We start from the raw sequence: 19,892 nt of genomic DNA on the forward strand, positions 1-19,892 counted from the left end.
TACAGAATGATTAAACCAGTCAATGAGTCAGCCATGGATCCAGCAGAGGTGAAACCGCCCAATCTCAAGGTCCCCTTCATCACAGAGGATATGTACACCCCACTCCCCTGTGTTAAGTTCTCTTGTCAGCTAATTTCATCCAAGAGAAGCTATGAAACATACACTATATGTTATTAAGAATGTGGACACCAACCATGATCTTTTTGGACAATCAAACCAAGGGGCAATAATATGGAGTTTCTTCCCACTCTCTCTTTGAGAAGACTTTCCACAAGATTATTTGTGATACAACAGGCTGAACAGTAGGAACCAGCATAAACACCTCTGTAAAAGTTCATTAAAAACACATCAGCTGTATAAAGCTCAAATTCTGCATCATAATCACACACATTAATTCAATACCATTAACCATGTACACAATATAAAGAGTAATTTTTAAATAAATTACCTTCAGATTTTCCTACTTGAACAAGTAAAATCAGCACTAAAAGAGAAAACAGAGAAAATGATGTAAATAATTCAATTCTACAGTACAATAAAAATATTAAAACAATAGATTTCAGACACACACTGACCATAACAATGTTTAGGTTTTGAGTTGAGATTAAATGATTTAGTCAATTTGACAAGTCAGCACAAAGGAACTACATCACACCACCTAAATGATAAAGATCATTTTAAAATGTTCAAACCACAATGATTTTCCCCATGGTTTTAACTAGGTACAGACTCAGTGCCCATCGTCTCACCATCAAACACATTACAGAAACACTGCTGTTATTGTGGCCCATTGCTTGACAGATAAGTTTGAGACAAAGATACACTTCTTCTTTACTGCCAATAAATAAAGTATCATTTTTACTTTAAATTTTAAACTTATATCCCAGATTTACAACCCCAAACCAGAAAAAAGTTGGGACAGTGTGGAAAATGCAAATAAAATGAAAATGCATTTACATTTATTTTGACTTTTATTTGACAGTTTGAACCTGAGATATTTCATGTTTTATCTGCTCAACTTCATTTCATGTGTTAATAAACCTCCATTTATGCATTTCAGGCCTGCAACACATTCCAAAAAAGAGTTGGGACGGGGGCAATTTAGGGCTAGTAATGAGGTAAAAACATGAGATAATGATTCTAAACAGGTGATTGTAATCATGGTTAAGTACAAAAGCAGCATCCAGGAAAGACTTTGAAGAGTCTTTGATGAGCAAAGATGATCAAAGATGATCTCCAGTTTGTCAACAAATGTGTCTTAAAGAAAGATCGGAAGGGATTTGCATATTAAATGTTTCTAGAAATCGGAGGAATTTCAGTGCATAAAGGCCAGGGGTGCAAGCTTAAGCTGAACGCCCATGATCTTCCATCCCTCAGACGGCGCTGCATCAAGAGCCACCACTCAGCAATAGCTGATATAACCACATGGGTGAGGGATTACTTTATCAAACCTTTGTCAAGTACTACAATACAGAGTTACATGCACAAATGTCACTTAAAACTTTACTGTGCAAAAAAGAAGCCTTATGATAACCATGTACAGAAGCGGCATCGACTTCTCTGGGATCGGAGGCATCTTGGATGGACCATCACACAGTGGAAACGTGTATTGTGGTCAGATGAATCAGCATTCCAGGTCTTTTTTGGAAAAAAATGGACACCGTGTGCTCCAGACCAAAGACGAAAAGGACCATCCAGACTGTTATCAGCAACAAGTCTAAAAGCCAGGGTCTGTCATGGTATGGGGTCGTGTCAGTGCCCTTGGCAAAGGTCATTTACATTTCTGTGATGGCAGCATTGATGCAGAAAAGTACATTGAGATCTTAGAGCAACATGTGCTGCCTTCAAGACGTCGTCTTTTCCAGGGACGTCCAAGACAATGCAAAACCACATGCTGCACACATCACAAAGACATGGATGCGGAAGAAGAGGGTACAGGTGCTGGACTGGTCTGGCCCCAATTCTGTGTATACAGCAAAATAAACAGTGTTTATTAACAATGATTTGGGGAAGTTGATATTGAGGGATTACAGAGGTTTAATCAGTGTAGATTACACTGAAGAAATTATAAGTGAAACTGACCCGCTTATTGCCCAAAACCTAAGTTAACTTAATTTAAATTAAATATCACCATCTTTTTATCTTTTTAAAGTTTTTTTTTTTTTTTTTTACTTTTTGATTGATCTACATCAGGGGTCACCAACACGCTGCCTGCAGTCCTGACCTGTCCCCAATAGAGAATGTGACACTGACAACCCCGTACTGTTGCACATCTTAAGACAGTGTTTGCAGGAAGAATGAGACAAAATAAAAGCTGAAACACTAAATCACTTGCTCTCCTCTGTGCCAAAACGTCTTTTAAGTGTGGTGAAAAGGAATGGCAACATTACAAAGTGGTAAATTCTTTACTGTCCCAACTTTTTTTAGAATGTGTTGCAGACCTGAAATGCAGAAATGGATGTTTATTAATAAATGAAATGAAGTTGAGCAGATAAAACATGAAATATCTCAGGTTTAATCTGTCTGCAAACAAATAAAAGTCAAAGTAAATGTAAGAAACTCTGTGTTTTTTTATTATTTGCATTTTCCATGCTGTCCCAACTTTTTTCTGATTCAGGGTTGTAATAGACATGAAAACATAAACACTGATTGTACTTTTGAGACACAGTAACACTCACTGAAATATAGACCATCACTGCCTGAGAAACAGTAATCACTCCAGCCCCCCCCCCCCCAACCCCAAATACTGCCCTACACCCCCACCACCAATATTGACATCACTTCCTCTACACATAGCAGTGTTCTGAAGCCACTGGTTGCTTCTTATATTTAAAATTGTGTGTCAATGTTTATTTATGTGCTTCCTTTTTTTTAATTATCTCTACTCAGGATGTTACTGAATGATGCAGAAAGGAGATTTGGGGAAGGTGATATTGAGGGATTACAGAGGTTTAATATGATTCACCTACTGATGCAGTTTGCAGTGTGTGAACTTGTTTCTTCTGTTTGAGGAACTCTGTGACATGAAACATGAACAGGAAGCTGTGGCCATTAATCACACATTTCTATCCTCCTTTACTGTGAAACTTAGATAGATAGATCTATTAAAAGCAAAACCACAGCTACATTGTTGATCTGAATAGTTAAATTGTAAAATGCATTTTAATACTTCATGATATTGAATAAATTATATGAGAATAAGTAGACAAATTCACTAACAAGAACATTACAATTAATTCACCAACATGAAATTAAAGTTAAGAATGTGATTAATGGATGAATGTAAATAAGAAGAAACTTTACATTTAATGTATGTACAAATATATATAATAATACAAAAAGCTTCATGGTTACTCAGTGTAGATTACAATTATAAGTGAAACTGACCCGTTTATTGTCCAAACCTAAGTTAACTAAAAGGAATTTAAATTAAATATCAGCATCTTTTTATCTTTTTAACTTTTTTCTTTTTTTTTACTTTTTGATCAATCTAGATACATGATTGGCTATGTCTGGGGAGTGGCTGGTCCATCATTTTTGCCACAGGTTGTAGGTTAATGCAGGTTTACTGCTGTAATGCACTCCAGGGCAAAAAATTAGATTAGCAAATGTTAGTACGGTGGCCGAGAAGTGCAAAACAAATTTACATTTCAGAAAACAAAATTACAAAAAAACAAAAACAAATTTACAACGAAAGCAAAAACAAATTTACAAGTGTTTGGGTACCCAGTGTTTGTAAATTTGTTTTGGCATATGTAAAAGTGTTTCAGCACTTGTAAATTTGTTTTCGGCATATGTAATTTTGTTTTCTAAAATGTTAATTTGTTTTGCACTTCTCGGCCGCACATTTCTGACGGAAAAGGTAGGGACAATAACACCGGAAGTGCGTGTTGCTTACCTGCTGTCAATCAAACTGTTTGTCAGCGGTAAAGTGAACGGAGTTTGTGATGGTGACGATAAACAAGGTTTTGTCTAGTTTGTGGAAATCATTTTATCCAGTTGATCCGCTATTGTTTTTCTTGTGGAAAGTTATTAGATTGTGCAGATGTTTAGACGTGGCGTGTGCATCTCTATCTACTGTCCGCTCTTCTAAACATCTACGGAATTCCCACAAGGAAAACAAAAGCGAAATAATGAAAGTAATTAACACAAAATGGACAAAACATTGTTTATTAGGGACGGAACATTTGATACAGAGGCTTGTTGAAGCTTGTTTCACTTTTGTAGTAGTAGTAGTAGTAGTAGTAGTAGTAGTAGAAATTTATTGTCACTATAAATTGCAACAAGTACAATTACAGCAAAATTAGCCATCCACCCGTCCAAACATTCAATATGACAAGGAGGGGGTGACAGGACGGGAAGACAGGATAAGAAACAAGAAATAATAAACACATTGGGAGGATAGGAGATAAAAAAAAACCCAGCAACCAGATTGTGCTCCCTGAGGAGCCCACTATGGTAACATGAAAAAAAGCTCCTTACAGCATACAAGCACATGTAAACAAAACATAACATAGTCACACGACCAGCCACTAGTAGGGATGAGGGGATGAAGAGTAACCAACTGCGACAAGCAGCCATCTGGTGATTCGCAGCCAAACCAGTGCGCACTACAGACCTGTCCTGCCGTGTTGGTGGAATTAAGCTAAGAGTGGAAAACGTTGGGTTGGGGGTTGGGGAAATAAAGTTCTGACAGTCATTTCGTGCAGCAAGAAAAGTCTGTATAAAGTTCACGATGAAATGGTTGTTGACAGCTCTCTTACTGCCCTGAATGAACCAGCCAGTGGAGGAGGGTAGGGTGCTTCGCAGCAGATCCTCTGGAGGAATTTTCTTATCACCAAGGTCGTTGATGATAACAGTGGGAGCCAAGTGCAGAAATGACATGTTGTTTTGTCTGAGCCCTAATACAAATTTAACAAGAACTCACAGAATTAATGCGTCTCTGATCCATCTCATTTCGCAAAGCCGTTAGTTTCTCCAAAATGGAATCCATGTTGCGATTAATAACCACAGTCTGAGTTCCAACAGCTCTACCCACCATATCAATCAAATGATGGCACTTCTGAACTCTCGTTGGCACCCCCTAGATGGTGCTCCTGGCTCCTCGTCAACGCCCCACGACGGCGCTTCTGTTCCGTCGTTGGTGCCCCAAGACGGCACTTCTGGATTTCCGTCGGCAGTCCACGTTACAGCATTTTTGTCAAGCCTGCCTCAGAACTTCCTTAACTACTTTGAATTTGCCCCTCAGGGACCAGGACCTCCTCGTTTTTGTTTTTGTTTTGGAAGGCACTCCAGGAGTAGTGCCTTCAGCAGGGGGCATATGTCACATTTGGAGCCTTTGTGTGCTCCAGTGTGCCTATGTGCAACACCCCTCTCTCACTGGGAGCACATGCTGTCTCCTGCCACACCCCTGTTCCTGATTGGTTCATTTGAACTAATTGGTCCCAGCTGCTCCTGATTTAAGGAGGCAGCTTCTCCACAGACTTTGGGAACTATTGGACTTCTATGGTGGCTTTGGTTTGTACTTTGTTTGGAGACTCTTTGACTGTATCTGTGCCGTTTCATCCAATCTGTTCATGTTTCTTGCTCTTGCTAATGCTAAGTCATGTTTCTAGCTCTTGCTAATGCTAAGTCATGTTTCTAGCTCTTGCTCAGGTTAAGTCATGTTTCTAGCTCTTGCTCACGTAAAGTCATGTTTCTAGCTCTTGCTTATGTTTTGTCATGTTTAGTTAGCTGTGTTTAGTTTAGTTTAGCCTTGTTAGTTTTGTTTGGTCTTGTTTGTTCTGTATGCCTTGTCTTTTTGTTATAAAAAATATTCCTTAGTTTTTACATCTCTGCGTGTGTGTCTGCCCTTTTGTCTTGCCTTAAGCCCCACCGTGACACCTGTACATACTGTAAAAATAATTAACAGTGGTTTAATGAACAGGATAGGATGGCAGGATAAAGTCAACCTCCTTCTGTAAATTCCTAATCTCTGTATTACTAAACATCTTAAACTTGTACTGCAGAGATGATCTCTTTCTCCTTTATCACATAACTGGAATATTTTATACCTAAAAATCCTCCCACAACCCACCATAAATCCTTTGAAACTTAGAAGATAACATTTCAAAAGCTTTTTACATTACAACCCCAAATCAAATAAGTTGGGACTGTATAGAAAATAAAAAATGCAGTGCTTGTTACTTTTATTTCATTGCAGACAGTATAAACAAGATATTTCAACACATTCCAAAAATGGGATTGGGGCAATTTAGGGTCAGTAATAATGTTAGAAAATAGATCTGAATGTTTTTACCTTACCTCCGTCTCAGTGCACACTGAGTATGAAAGCAAGAGCAAATACAGTCTTATTTGTTAATCTTCTTGTTAACAATGACCATAAGTAATCACTATCTAAAGCAGCATAAGATGGTGATGTGTATGTGATATAAAATGAGCAGAAATGACAGTAAATCAGCAACTGATGCATATTCACTATCAAAATTCAGGCTCACATATTCATTACATGTAGAATTAAGCACAAACTGATGTGTGAACATGTTTGCTTTTGGCTCAGTATAATGAGTTATAGGAATAAGTTGCAGTGGTCAGTTACCCCACATCTCCACATTTGTACATCATCATGTTTTACTGCAGAAGCCAATAAAAATAGAAGCTAAACCAACATGTCTCTGATTTTAGATCTTTCACTTCCTCTTGTGCAGGGTCTGTTTGATCATACTAGAACGATTTTACATGTTATACGTACAGTACCTGTAACTGAATTACCTCCATCAAACAGAGAGAAGATTTCAACCACTTTAGTGCATAAATCCACCTGCAGTTCGTTGATAAATTAGTACAGACTTAGCAAGACATACATTAAACTGTAATCCCAAATTTCATCATTGTGTATTGTGTATGATGGGCAAAAATACATCCTGAACTGTTAGTCAAGGCAAGATCTTAAAGACCAGGAAGGGTAAAGCAAAAACCTCATTCAGTATACCAAAAATAAACCCAGCAGGAAGGTTTAACTGACACAGGGGTGGTGGTGCATTGTGACACTATGTGGTGTTGCTTGCACAGTCCAAACTGCATAGAAACATAATCGGCAGCAAACCTTGCAAAACAACATCTAGATATGGCAGAAAGACCTTTTTGTTTATCTCCCTGTTTAAATAACTGGAACAGTTTTAGAAAAGTAAAGTAATTTATTATTTCTTTAGTAACCTCACACCTTTGTTGAGGTCTCTGAGTTCTGAAACGACTACCCAACAGCCTGCGGGTAGCTCATCAGATTAGTTTTTCTTTGTGTATCTTTTTTGGGTTTGTTTGGCATCCTTTGTTTCGTTTCCCACCTGTTTGAGGCGCATATGTTAATAAGCGATTCAGATCGCGGTTTCTTAAGTTTATCCTATAGAGTAGTGGTTAGTGCATTGGTCTCTCGAGCTCAGTATGCTGACGTGCGGGGTTCGAAACCACATGCTTTATTTTTTATTATCAAGTTGCGGTCTCCGCTAATTCAGTCAGTCTTTCCTCTCTGTTTTCTATATTTATTTATTTATATACAGTGTATCACAAAAGTGAGTACACCCCTCACATTTCTGCAAATATTTCATTATATCTTTTCATGGGACAACACTATAGACATGAAACTTGGATATAACTTAGAGTAGTCAGTGTACAGCTTGTATAGCAGTGTAGATTTACTGTCTTCTGAAAATAACTCAACACACAGCCATTAATGTCTAAATAGCTGGCAACATAAGTGAGTACACCCCACAGTGAACATGTCCAAATTGTGCCCAAATGTGTCGTTGTCCCTCCCTGGTGTCATGTGTCAAGGTCCCAGGTGTAAATGGGGAGCAGGGCTGTTAAATTTGGTGTTTTGAGTACAATTCTCTCATACTGGCCACTGGATATTCAACATGGCACCTCATGGCAAAGAACCCTCTGAGGATGTGAGAAATAGAATTGTTGCTCTCCACAAAGATGGCCTGGGCTATAAGAAGATTGCTAACACCCTGAAACTGAGCTACAGCATGGTGGCCAAGGTCATACAGCGGTTTTCCAGAACAGGTTCCACTCGGAACAGGCTTCGCCAGGGTCGACCAAAGAAGTTGAGTCCACGTGTTCGGCGTCATATCCAGAGGTTGGCTTTAAAAAATAGAGTGCTGCCAGCATTGCTGCAGAGGTTGAAGACGTGGGAGGTCAGCCTGTCAGTGCTCAGACCATACACCGCACACTGCATCAACTCGGTCTGCATGGTCATCATCCCAGAAGGAAGCTGACGCACAAGAAAGCCCGCAAACAGTTTGCTGAAAACAAGCAGTCCAAGAACATGGATTACTGGAATGCCCTGTGGTCTGACGAGACCAAGATAAACTTGTTTGGCTCAGATGGTGTCCAGCATGTGTGGCGGCGCCCTGGTGAGAAGTACCAAGACAACTGTATCTTGCCTACAGTCAAGCATGGTGGTGGTAGCATCATGGTCTTGGGCTGCATGAGTGTTGCTGGCACTGGGGAGCTGCAGTTCATTGAGGGAAACATGAATTTCAACATGTGCTGTGACATTCTGAAACAGAGCATGATCCCCTCCCTTCAAAAACTGGGCCTCATGGCAGTTTTCCAACAGGATAACGACCCCAAACACAACCTCCAAGATGACAACTGCCTTGCTGAGGAAGCTGAAGGTAAAGGTGATGGACTAAACCCAATTGAGCACCTGTGGCGCATCCTCAAGTGGAAGGTGGAGGAGTTCAAGGTGTCTAACATCCACCAGCTCCGTGATGTCATCATGGAGCAGTGGAAGAGGATTCCAGTAACAACCTGTGCAGCTCTGGTGAACTCCATGCCCAGGAGGGTTAAGGATAATTAAGTGCTGGATAATAATGGTGGTCACACAAAATATTGACACTTTGGGCACAATTTGGACATGTTCACTGTGGGGTGTACTCACTTATGTTGCCAGCCATTTAGACATGAATGGCTGTGTGTTGAGTTATTTTCAGAAGACAGTAAATCTACACTGTTATACAAGTTGTACACTGACTACTCGAAGTTATATCCAAGTTTCATGTCTATAGTGTTGTCCCATGAAAAGATATAATGAAATATTTGCAGAAATGTGAGGGGTGTACTCACTTTTGTGATACAGTGTACATATACAGTATATCTTCTGCTATTTGTTTACATTCAAGGATTATCATTTAAAACCGTTAAGTAGTTCAGTTCGTTAAGTAGCGAATCGAGTAGAGCAAGGCTCTTTAACACCAGCGATCCAGGTTCGAATCTCGCTTACTGCAATTTTTCATATCTGCTTTTGGGTCTCACCAGACTGTTATTTAAGATCTGGGAAACACAACACGAGGCATTTGAGCCCTGTAACAGAAAGACTCTGCCAGCATGGACCCAGCAGACAGGAATGTGTTGCAGCAAGCCATAACAGCCCAGGGGGCCCGGTTAGGGGAGCATGAGGAGGCGCTGAGCCATTTGGCCCAACGCATGCATGAACTAACGTTGGCAGTCCAACGGTTAAACTCCCCTCCCAAGGAGGAGACACCTTCTGTTTCACCTGATCAGCCACCCCCCTCTATCCACCAGGACGTCATGCTACCAGCACCCATTAGATTCAGTGGTAAACCAGGGGCATGCAGGGGATTTCTGCTTCAGTGTTCCCTGACATTCCAACTAGCACCCACCCGGTTCCCCACTGAAGGAGCCAAGGTCGCATATATGATTTCTCTCCTCACGGACAGAGCTTTAACGTGGGCTACAGCCTTGTGGGAGAGCAAGTCTTCTGACTGTAGCACCGTTGCGGATTTTACCGCAGCTATGAAGCGGACCTTCGATAGTCCTGTACAAGGTGCCGAAGCTGCTTCAGCCCTTCTGAATTTGCGGCAGGGCTCACTCTCAGTCGCCGATTATACCATCTCCTTCCGCACTTGGGCAGCGGAGAGTGGTTGGAACTCGGAGGCTCTGATGGCCGTCTACCAACAGGGGCTTAATGAGGACCTTAAAGACCTCTTGGCCACCAGAGACCCTCCTGCCAGTTTGGAGGACCTGTACGAGGTCACTACCAAACTTGACAACCGCCTACGAGAGCGTCGGTGGACCAATAAGAAGGCACAACGAGCCCTGACCCCAGAGGAAGCCCCTGCCCGCCCCCGACTTGCGGCCTTTTCCGAAGGAGGTGAGCCCATGCAGATTGGGCGGGCTCACCTGACTCCCCAAGAGGCTGAGCAACGTCGCAAGGGGGGGCGGTGTATGTACTGTGGGGAGGGGAGCCACAAGCTGGCTCAGTGTCCAGTCAGGCCAGTAAAAGGCCAGGCCTACCCCCGGTAGGGGGCCCCAGGGTAGGCCCAGTTCTAGGTCCCAGGTCCAGTGGGTTGTTCCTTCCTGTCACGTTGAGCTGGAACAACTCGCGCGCCGAAAAAAGATTGCAGGCCTTCATAGATTCCGACGCCGCAGGTAATTTTATGGACCTCACAATGGCCCTAGAACTAGGGCTACCCATGGAACCTTTGGTGACACCGCTACCGGTGGCTGCCATTGACGGGTTCCCACTCCGGTGTGGGGCCATCGAAAGACAGACCAGACCCATTACTGTGAGTGTAGGTCAACACTCGGAGTCACTTTCATTTTTTTTAACGCAAGCGCCGGATTTGCCGGTCATCCTAGTATTCCCCTGGTCGGTCAGGCATAACCCCCGAATCGACTGGCTTTCCAAATCCATCCGACACTGGGGCCCATATTGTCAGGGCTCCTGTTTGGCTCCTAGGTGTCACCCAGGCAACCTCCCTCACAAACCAGTTGTCCTGACAGCCTACCATGACCTACGAGAAGTCTTTAGTAAACGGAAGACGGAGGTGCTACCCCCCACCGCTCGTTCGATTGTGCCATTGATCTGCTACCGGGCACATCTCCCCCTAGGGGGCGCCATTTCTCTCTTTCAGGACCCGAGAGAACAGCAATGGAGAAGTACATCCAAGAAGCCTTTGCCCAAGGCTTTATCAGACCCTCATCCTCTCCCGCTGGAGCGGACTTTTTCTTTGTAGGCAAGAAGGATGGAGGCCTACGGCCCTGTATCGATTACAGAGGCCTTAACAAAATCACAGTCAAAGACCGATATCCCTTGCCCCTTATGACATCTGCTTTCGAGACACTGCAGCAAGTGTCTGTTTTCTCTAAACTAGACCTTCGCAGTGCCTATAACCTCGTGCGAGTTAGATCTGGGGATGAATGGAAAACAGCATTCATCACCCCGACCGGTCACTATGAATACTTAGTCATGCCGTTCGGGTTGATGAACGCACCAGCTGTCTTTCAGCGCCTGATCCACGAGGTCCTCCGAGAAACACTTGGTCTCTACGCCTTCGTATACCTTGATGATATTCTCATCTTTAGTAAAACTGTGAAGGAACACGTCGGCCATGTACGACGAGTGCTTCAACTACTCCTTGAGAACCACCTTTTCGTGAAACTGGAGAAATCCCAGTTCCACATACCCGAAGTCCACTTTTTAGGGTTTGTGGTTTCCCAGGGCAAACTGGCCATGGACCCTGCTAAACTCAAGGCTGTGGCTGAATGGCCACGTCCAACCTCCCTCCGGCTGGTCCAACGCTTTTTGGATTTTACCAACTTTTACCGACAATTTGTTAGAGGTTTTGGGTCAGTCGCAGCGCCCCTGATGGCTCTTACCCGAAAAGTGCCAGGACCTTTTCGGTGGACAGACGAAGCACAGAAGGCGTTCGACGAACTTAAGCGTAGAGTGATATCGGCACCCATTCTTCATCGTCCTGATCCCCAACTTCCTTTTCTAGTGGAGGTAGATGCTTCCGAGGTAGGGGTGGGGGCAATCCTTTCTCAGCGCTCGGGCGTGGACAGGAAACTTCATCCTTGCACCTACTTCTCCCATCGCCTAACGCCTACTGAACGCAATTATGATATAGGAGATAGAGAACTCCTTGCAGTCAAGATGGCTCTCGGAGAGTGGCGGCACTGGCTAGAGGGGGCCAAACATCCGTTCTTGGTCTGGACGGACCACAAGAACCTTGCATACATTCAGTCCAATAACGCCCGTTGGACGTTATTTTTTAGTCATTTTGACTTCACCCTCTCATACCGGCCAGGCACCAAGAACACCAAACCTGACACCCTTTCCAGACAGTGGGAGGAGCCACAAGCCCGACCAACATTACCCATCCTTCCTCCAGAACGCATAGTGGCACTGCTGCGTTGGGGAGTTGAGGAAGTAGTCAAGAGAGCCCTTCTAGTCGAACCCGACCCGGGGGGAACCCCTACCCATTGCCTGTATGTCCCCGCATCAGCCCGGACTCAGGTCTTGCAATGGGGGCATGAGAGCTTCTTCGCAAGACACCCTGGAGCTACCTGCACCCTGAAGTTAATTCAGAGGCGGTTCTGGTGGCCTAATATGGCTCGGGATATCCGGCAATTCGTCTCTGCGTGTGAAACGTGTGCACGCAACAAGGACTCCAGAGCCAAGCCACCAAGGTTGTTACACCCTTTGCCCATTCCCCATCGTCCATGGTCACATCTGTCTCTGGACTTTATCACTGGCCTGCCCAAATCTGAAGGCCTGTCAGTAATTCTGGTGGTGGTAGACAGGTTTTCTAAGGCCGCCAGAATCAGTGGCTTGCCCAAACTTCCCTCAGCCAGAGAGACGGCCCACCTCATCCTTCAACAGGTTGTGCGGTATCATGGCCTGCCCACAGACCTGGTTTCAGACAGGGGTCCTCAGTTCACTAGCCAATTTTGGAAAGCTTTTTGTGCTTCCCTAGGGGTCTCTGTCAGCCTCTCTTCAGGTTTTCACCCCCAGTCCAATGGGCAGACTGAAAGGGTGAACCAAGACCTAGAGCAGTCGCTAAGGTGTCTGGCTTCAACCAGCCCCTCCACCTGGGTGGATCACCTATTGTGGGCGGAATACGCCCACAATACTCTCTGGCACTCCTCTTTGGGCATGTCCCCCTTTGAGTGCCAGTTTGGCTATCCACCTCCCCTGTTCCCTGAACAGGAAACTCAGCTGGCCACATCGTCAGCCAGCCATATGGTACGCCGTTGCAGGTCCACCTGGCGACGAGCTCGGGCGGTCCTGGTAGCCCAAACGACCTCACGGAAGAGCACAGCAGACCGTAAGAGAAGGTTGGGAAATACCTTCCGCCCGGGTCAACGAGTATGGCTAAGCGCAAAAGACTTACCTCTGAAGGTCAGCAACAGAAAACTGGCGCCTCGATACGTTGGACCATTCAAAATAGTCCGACGCATCAACCCAGTTTCCTACAGGTTGCAACTCCCGCCCTCGTTCAGGGTTAATCCAACCTTTCACGTTTCCCGCCTCAAACCATACCTGTGTTCCCCTGGGACCCGATCACCAAAACCTCCCCCTGTTCGCATGGTTGACGGTTCTCCAGCCTACACAGTAAATAGGATACTCGATTCCCGATAAGTCAAAAATCGAGTCCAATATTTGGTGGACTGGGAGGGATATGGCCCGGAGGAACGTTCCTGGGTACCGGCAGCGCGGATTCTCGATCCCGATCTCATCCGGACTTTTAACCGGGATCGAGTGACCGGCCTGGGGATGTCAGGAGACACCCCTCGGGGAGGGGGTCCTGTAAGACACTTATATATAGCCATCCGCCCACCACTAGAGGGAGACCGCGTGCCACACCCAGGGATAATTAAGCTGATTGACATCAGCTGTGCAGCACCTTTATAAAGGCTGCGCACGGCTCACTTGGCGCAGAGTCTTGTGTTAATCTAGTAATACCAGACCTCGCCGGTACTTTGGTATTTTCTTCTTAAAAAAGACACCTTTTTGTTTATCTCCCTGTTTAAATAACTGGAACAGTTTTAGAAAAGTAAAGTAATTTATTATTTCTTTAGTAACCTCACACCTTTGTTGAGGTCTCTTTGAGTTCTGAAACGACTACCCAACAGCCTGCGGGTAGCTCATCAGATTAGTTTTTCTTTGTGTATCTTTTTTGGGTTTGTTTGGCATCCTTTGTTTCGTTTCCCGCCTGTTTGAGGCACATATGTTAATAAGCGATTCAGATCGCAGTTTCTTAAGTTTACCCTATAGAGTAGTGGTTAGTGCATCGGTCTCTCGAGCTCAGTACGCTGACGTGCGGGGTTCGAAACCACATGCTTTATTTTTTATTATCAAGTTGCGGTCTTCGCTAATTCAGTCAGTCTTTCCTCTCTGTTTTCCCTTTTTATATATCCAAGCCCATAGCGAATCGGGTACAGCAAGGCTCTTTAACACCAGCGATCCTGGTTCGAATCTCGCTTACTGCAATTTTTCATATCTGCTTTTGGGTCTCACCAGACTGTTATTTAAGATCTGGGAAACACAACACGAGGCGTTTAAGCCCTGTAACACAGAGGAGGTAAAATTGGTCACCTGATGAAATTTATAAGGATTTGCAAAGTAGCTGTTAAGAAACACTGTCTTCTTATGTGTCTGCAAGCTGAACTCGTGTCACTACTGTTAAGCTATATGTAAAAAAAAAGAAACACTGAAAAACAGCATTAAAAAATACAAGCTGTCAGTGATGATAACCACTAACCAAAATCCACAAAACAAATATGTACATCAAAAAGGCATACTTCTGAAAACCCAATTTTAATACTTTCAGGCTTAATATCAATTTTCTACAGTTCGTATCTCCCAGGATACATTGCACATTTAGGGTAAATATTTTACATGTGCTTGTTAAAAAACTGATTTTTAGATGGTGTTGTAATATTTTTTTTAACTTTTATTAAAAACATATGCTTTCTGAATACCAACGTCTTGTTAGCAGTAAAAGCTAAAAGTAAAGCAGTTACGAGCATTTTGTACAGTGACAATGCAAAGCCTCATTCTGCACTTGTCACACCTGAGAGAATTCTGTCCAGTCCAGTAATAATAATAATCTTAATTAATCTTAATCATTTCAACAATTAAATTTACATTAATAATAATAATCACATTTATTCCTCCTACTATATAGGTATTGACAGAACTTCCAGAAAACATTGATGTAATAATTGCTTAAATTTAAAGATATGATAATGATAATTTAATGACTAAATAGCATAGTCTTGCATATTAAGCATATATTTTTATTTTCAAAGCATGCTAAATCCTGTAATTTGGCAGCTATCAGAACCACAAACAGCACCACTTATTCACCTACCTAATGTCAATTTAGTTACCAACACTCCTGCATATCAGACAGACACAGAGAACATACCAAACATCTCTCAGACAGTAACAAGAGTAACTAGGACCCTGGTGCTGTGTGGTACAGCAGCTGCTACAACACTGTGCTGGATTGGACCTTTTTATGTGATAAGGTTTTAACATGAGTCTTACATCTTTACACACACACACACACACACACACACACACAGTTTAAAGTAATGCATACATACAGGGGTTGGACAAAATAACTGAAACACCTGGTTTTAGACCACAATAATTTATTAGTATGGTGTAGGGCCTCCTTTTGCGGCCAATACAGCGTCAATTCGTCTTGGAAATGACATATACAAGTCCTGCACAGTGGTCAGAGGGATTTTAAGCCATTCTTCTTGCAGGATAGTGGCCAGGTCACTACGTGATGCTGGTGGAGGAAAACGTTTCCTGACTCGCTTCTCCAAAACACCCCAAAGTGGCTCAATAATATTTAGATCTGGTGACTGTGCAGGCCATGGGAGATGTTCAACTTCACTTTCATGTTCATCAAACCAATCTTTCACCAGTCTTGCTGTGTGTATTGGTGCATTGTCATCCTGATACACGGCACCGCCATTGGATGCACATGGTCCTCCAGAATGGTTCGGTAGTCCTTGGCAGTGACGCGCCCATCTAGCACAAGTATCGGGCCAAGGGAATGCCATGATATGGCAGCCCAAACCATCACTGATCCACCCCCATGCTTCACTCTGGGCATGCAACAGTCTGGGTGGTACGCTTCTTTGGGGCTTCTCCACACCGTAACTCTCCCGGATGTGGGGAAAACAGTAAAGGTGGACTCATCAGAGAACAATACATGTTTCACATTGTCCACAGCCCAAGATTTGCGCTCCTTGCACCATTGAAACCGACGTTTGGCATCGGCACGAGTGACCAAAGGTTTGGCTATAGCAGCCCGGCCGTGTATATCGACCCTGTGGAGCTCCCGACGGACAGTTCTGGTGGAAACAGGAGAGTTGAGGTGCACATTTAATTCTGCCGTGATTTGGGCAGCCGTGGTTTTATGTTTTTTGGATACGATCCGGGTTAGCACCCGAACATCCCTTTCAGACAGCTTCCTCTTGCGTCCACAGTTAATCCTGTTGGATGTGGTTTGTCCTTCTTGGTGGTATGCTGACATTACCCTGGATACCGTGGCTCTTGATACATCACAAAGACTTGCTGTCTTGGTCACAGATGCGCCAGCAAGACGTGCACCAACAATTTGTCCTCTTTTGAACTCTGGTATGTCACCCATAATGTTGTGTGCATTGCAATATTTTGAGCAAAACTGTGCTCTTACCCTGCTAATTGAACCTTCACACTCTGCTCTTACTGGTGCAATGTGCAATTAATGAAGATTGGCCACCAGACTGGTCCAATTTAGCCATGAAACCTACCACACTAAAATGACAGGTGTTTCAGTTTCATTGTCCAACCCCTGTATTTTACACAGCAAACACATCCCTTCACATAAGAGATCAGATACAGCGATACACTGATCAGTGCTTCTGAGGTACAGTGTTGAAATCTCACAAAAACTTCCTCACTTATTCATTCAGACTAGAAGCAGAACTTTATACCCACTAATCACTCTAATAAAGATCCAGAGAGAACATGTACTCACAGAACATCAGAGAGAGTGGACTGATCTCCATCCTGCCCCACTGATCACTGACTGAATGACTAAATGACAAAGCAATAGTGTGTGATAAAGCTCCAACATTTCCTGTTCTCATAGCCTGACAACTAATGAGAGACAGAAAAAGAGAATGATGTCTTTGAAGTTTCCTTTTGTACAATCAGACTTTGTTACTTCCTCTCTTCTTAGGAATTTGTAGCAAAAATTAAAAGGTGACATCAGAAGACAAACTTAATCTCACCAGAGTGATTACAGAATTATAATGTATAAACCGTATGTTCTATATTGCAGGCTAATAACCAAAACATACAACTGATATCAGTAATATTTATAAATTGTGGGCATTTATGAGATATTTTTATAGAAGCAATTCATAGTTAAGGGCCTCACAGTGAAAGCTTGGTGATGCTAGGGGTTTAGTCAGTGGTCCAGTATTTTAAACTACCACTGACAAAATGTTGGTAAAATGCCAGTTAAAAAATAAAATGGTTTAAAAAAATCATTTTGATTTGATTTAAATGAACAAAACTGTTAAAACATTTCAATTTATTTCATTTTAAATTATTTAGTTTTTTTGTGCTTCATAATGTGATATACATTTTCAATAGGAGACAGTTGTCATGTTCTTATTGTACAAAATGTAAATAAACCCAGAAATACAAGCAGCATCAGCAGTATTTAGTATATGACCAAAAGTGTGTTTTTACTTTAGGTGTTTTAGCCACGACCATTGCCAACAGGTGTATAAAATAAAACCAAACCGAAATGATCAGTCCATAAAGGCCTAGATTCAAAGTAGTGGTGGTAAATTCGGTAAATTTTATGGACTCGGGTTAATCTGAGTCACTCAGTAATGTGATCCGGTTCACTTGAGTCACTTGTACTGACATCTTGATTGCGATTGATTTACTGCATGAAAATGCATCCAGATATCACTTGTCTTATGTGCTCTAATCTTCTGTAAATAATCCTTCTCTCTTAATTCTCTTGGCACCTCACACTTCTCTTGTCAGTGACAAGTTGACACTTTTTTCTAAGTGGAATCTTGATCATGGGGGAGAGGGGGTTGGAGTCACCTACCAATCAGATGGGTATATTCAAGATTCAAGAGTTTTATTGTCATGTGCACAGAAGAACCGGCAGTTACACTGTACAATGAAATTCTTACTTTGTTCGTCCTCCAAACATCAATAAGTATTAAAAAAAAAAAAAAAAAAAAAAAAAAAAAAAAAATAATAATAATTTAACTAACAGAATAAAAACACTTAGTATAAAAAACTTTTTAAAGGATACATAAATTTAAACTATAAAAAAGACGTATTATATACAGAGGAATAAAAAAAATTGAAATAAACTATGGCAGTAAAAAAAGAAGGCATATAGCAGCAGTCACATAAGGTGCAGAAATTATTGCAGTATTATACAGCATAAATACATACAATACAGCAGCAGTTATTTTGAGGTGCAAATTGTGCAACATTATGTGGAAGTAGCAGCAGTCATTTAAATGTGCAATAGTGCATTGTAGAGGATGTACAATATTCATGAGGTAAGTTGTGTATGTGACAGTCCATGTTTGTTCACAAGTCTGACTGCTTGTGGGTAAAAGCTGTTGGTCAGTCTTGTTGTTCTGGCCTTTAGGCTTCTGAAGCGTTTGCCTGATGGCAGATGAGTAAAGAGGTAGTTTTGGGGGTGTGTGCTGTCCTTAATTATGTCGTGGGCTCTCCTGACCACCCTGGTGTGATAAATGTCCTGTAGTGCAGGGAAGGATGTTCCAGAGATTCTCTGTGCAGTTTTTATTACACGCTGGAGAGCCTTCCTGTCCTCTGCAGTGCAGTTTCCGTACCAGACTGTGATGGAGCTGGTAAGGACACTTTCCACCGTACATCTGTAGAAGTTGCTGAGAATTTTGGTTGACATGTCTTCTCAGGAAGTACAGTCTCTGTTGTGATTTTTTGATGATGTGGCGTGTGTTGCAGGACCAGGTGAGATCCTCACTGATGTGCACACCCAGAAATTAGAAGGTTTTCACCTTCTCCACCACTGTTCCACCTATATACAGCGGTGTATGCTGATCTCCTCTCCTCCTGGGGTCCACAATCAGTTCCTTTGTTTTGTTGATGTTTAATGAAAGATTGTTGTTCTGACACCAGTCCACAAGATCTGCTACCTCCTTCCTGTACACCGTCTCATCCTCCCCAGTAATAAGACCAATGACTGTGGTGTCATCAGCAAACTTAATAATACTGGTGGTGTTATAAGAGGCCACACAGTCGTGTGTGAAGAGCGAGTACAGAAGAGGGCTCAGCACGCAGCCTTGAGGTGTCCCAATGTTTATGGTCTTTGTGCTGGATGTTCGAGTGCCAATTCTGACTGACTGAGATCGGTCAGATAGAAAATCTAGTATCCAGTTACAGAGGGTCTGTGTCAGTCCAAGGGTGTGGAGCTTTTCGGTGAGCCTGTGTGGTATGACTGTGTTGAACGCCGAGCTGTAGTCGATGAACAGCATTCTTACATACGTGTCCTTGCCTTCCAGGTGTGAAAGGGCTGTGTGCATGGCTGTGCAGATTGCATCATCAGTGGATCTGTTTTGACGATAAGCAAACTGTAGGGGGTCCAATGTGTCTGGAATAGCTTTTTGGATACGAGTCATGACTATCCTTTCAAAGCACTTCATTACGATAGGTGTGAGCGCAATGGGACGATAGTCATTCAAGCAGGTTATTGTGTTTGTCTTTGGGAGTGGAACAATGGTGGTGGTCTTAAAGCAGGAAGGAACAGAGGCTTGCATAAGAGACAGGTTGAATATGTCTGCAAACACATCCGCCAGCTCTGATGAACAAACCTGTAGTGCACATCTGGGAATGCTGTCTGGACCAGTTGCCTTCCTTGGGTTTATTCTCAGAAGCGCCCTGCGCACCTCCATCACAGACACAATGAGTGAAGCGTCCTGTGTGCTCTCTGCGGCTGGAACCTCTTGCAGTGGTTCGATGGTGAGGGCCTCAAAGCGCGCGTAGAACTCAT

At 43.0% G+C, this 19,892-nt stretch overlaps 1 protein-coding gene across 3 annotated transcripts in view; it reads right to left on the bottom strand.

The window, feature by feature from the left end:
• LOC134312429 (Fc receptor-like protein 5) overlaps positions 1-16,897 on the bottom strand; it is a 37,133-nt gene extending 20,236 nt beyond the window's left edge. The window contains exons 1-3 of one of the 3 annotated variants that reach the window (XM_062994370.1): positions 3,899-3,977; positions 2,966-3,101; positions 449-484 (exon numbers count right to left, since the gene is read on the bottom strand). In XM_062994370.1, coding sequence (XP_062850440.1) covers positions 449-484; positions 2,966-3,032 — 103 coding nt within the window. In that variant the 5' untranslated portion in view covers positions 3,033-3,101; positions 3,899-3,977. Of the gene's footprint in view, positions 1-448; positions 485-2,965; positions 3,102-3,898; positions 3,978-16,853 lie in introns of those variants that run through there. The other 2 variants (XM_062994371.1, XM_062994372.1) reach the window with 2 other exon arrangements.
• Positions 16,898-19,892: the final 2,995 nt, after the last annotated feature.

This window comes from Trichomycterus rosablanca, chromosome 4 (genome assembly GCF_030014385.1).
Source record: "Trichomycterus rosablanca isolate fTriRos1 chromosome 4, fTriRos1.hap1, whole genome shotgun sequence".
NCBI lineage: Eukaryota > Metazoa > Chordata > Actinopteri > Siluriformes > Trichomycteridae > Trichomycterus > Trichomycterus rosablanca.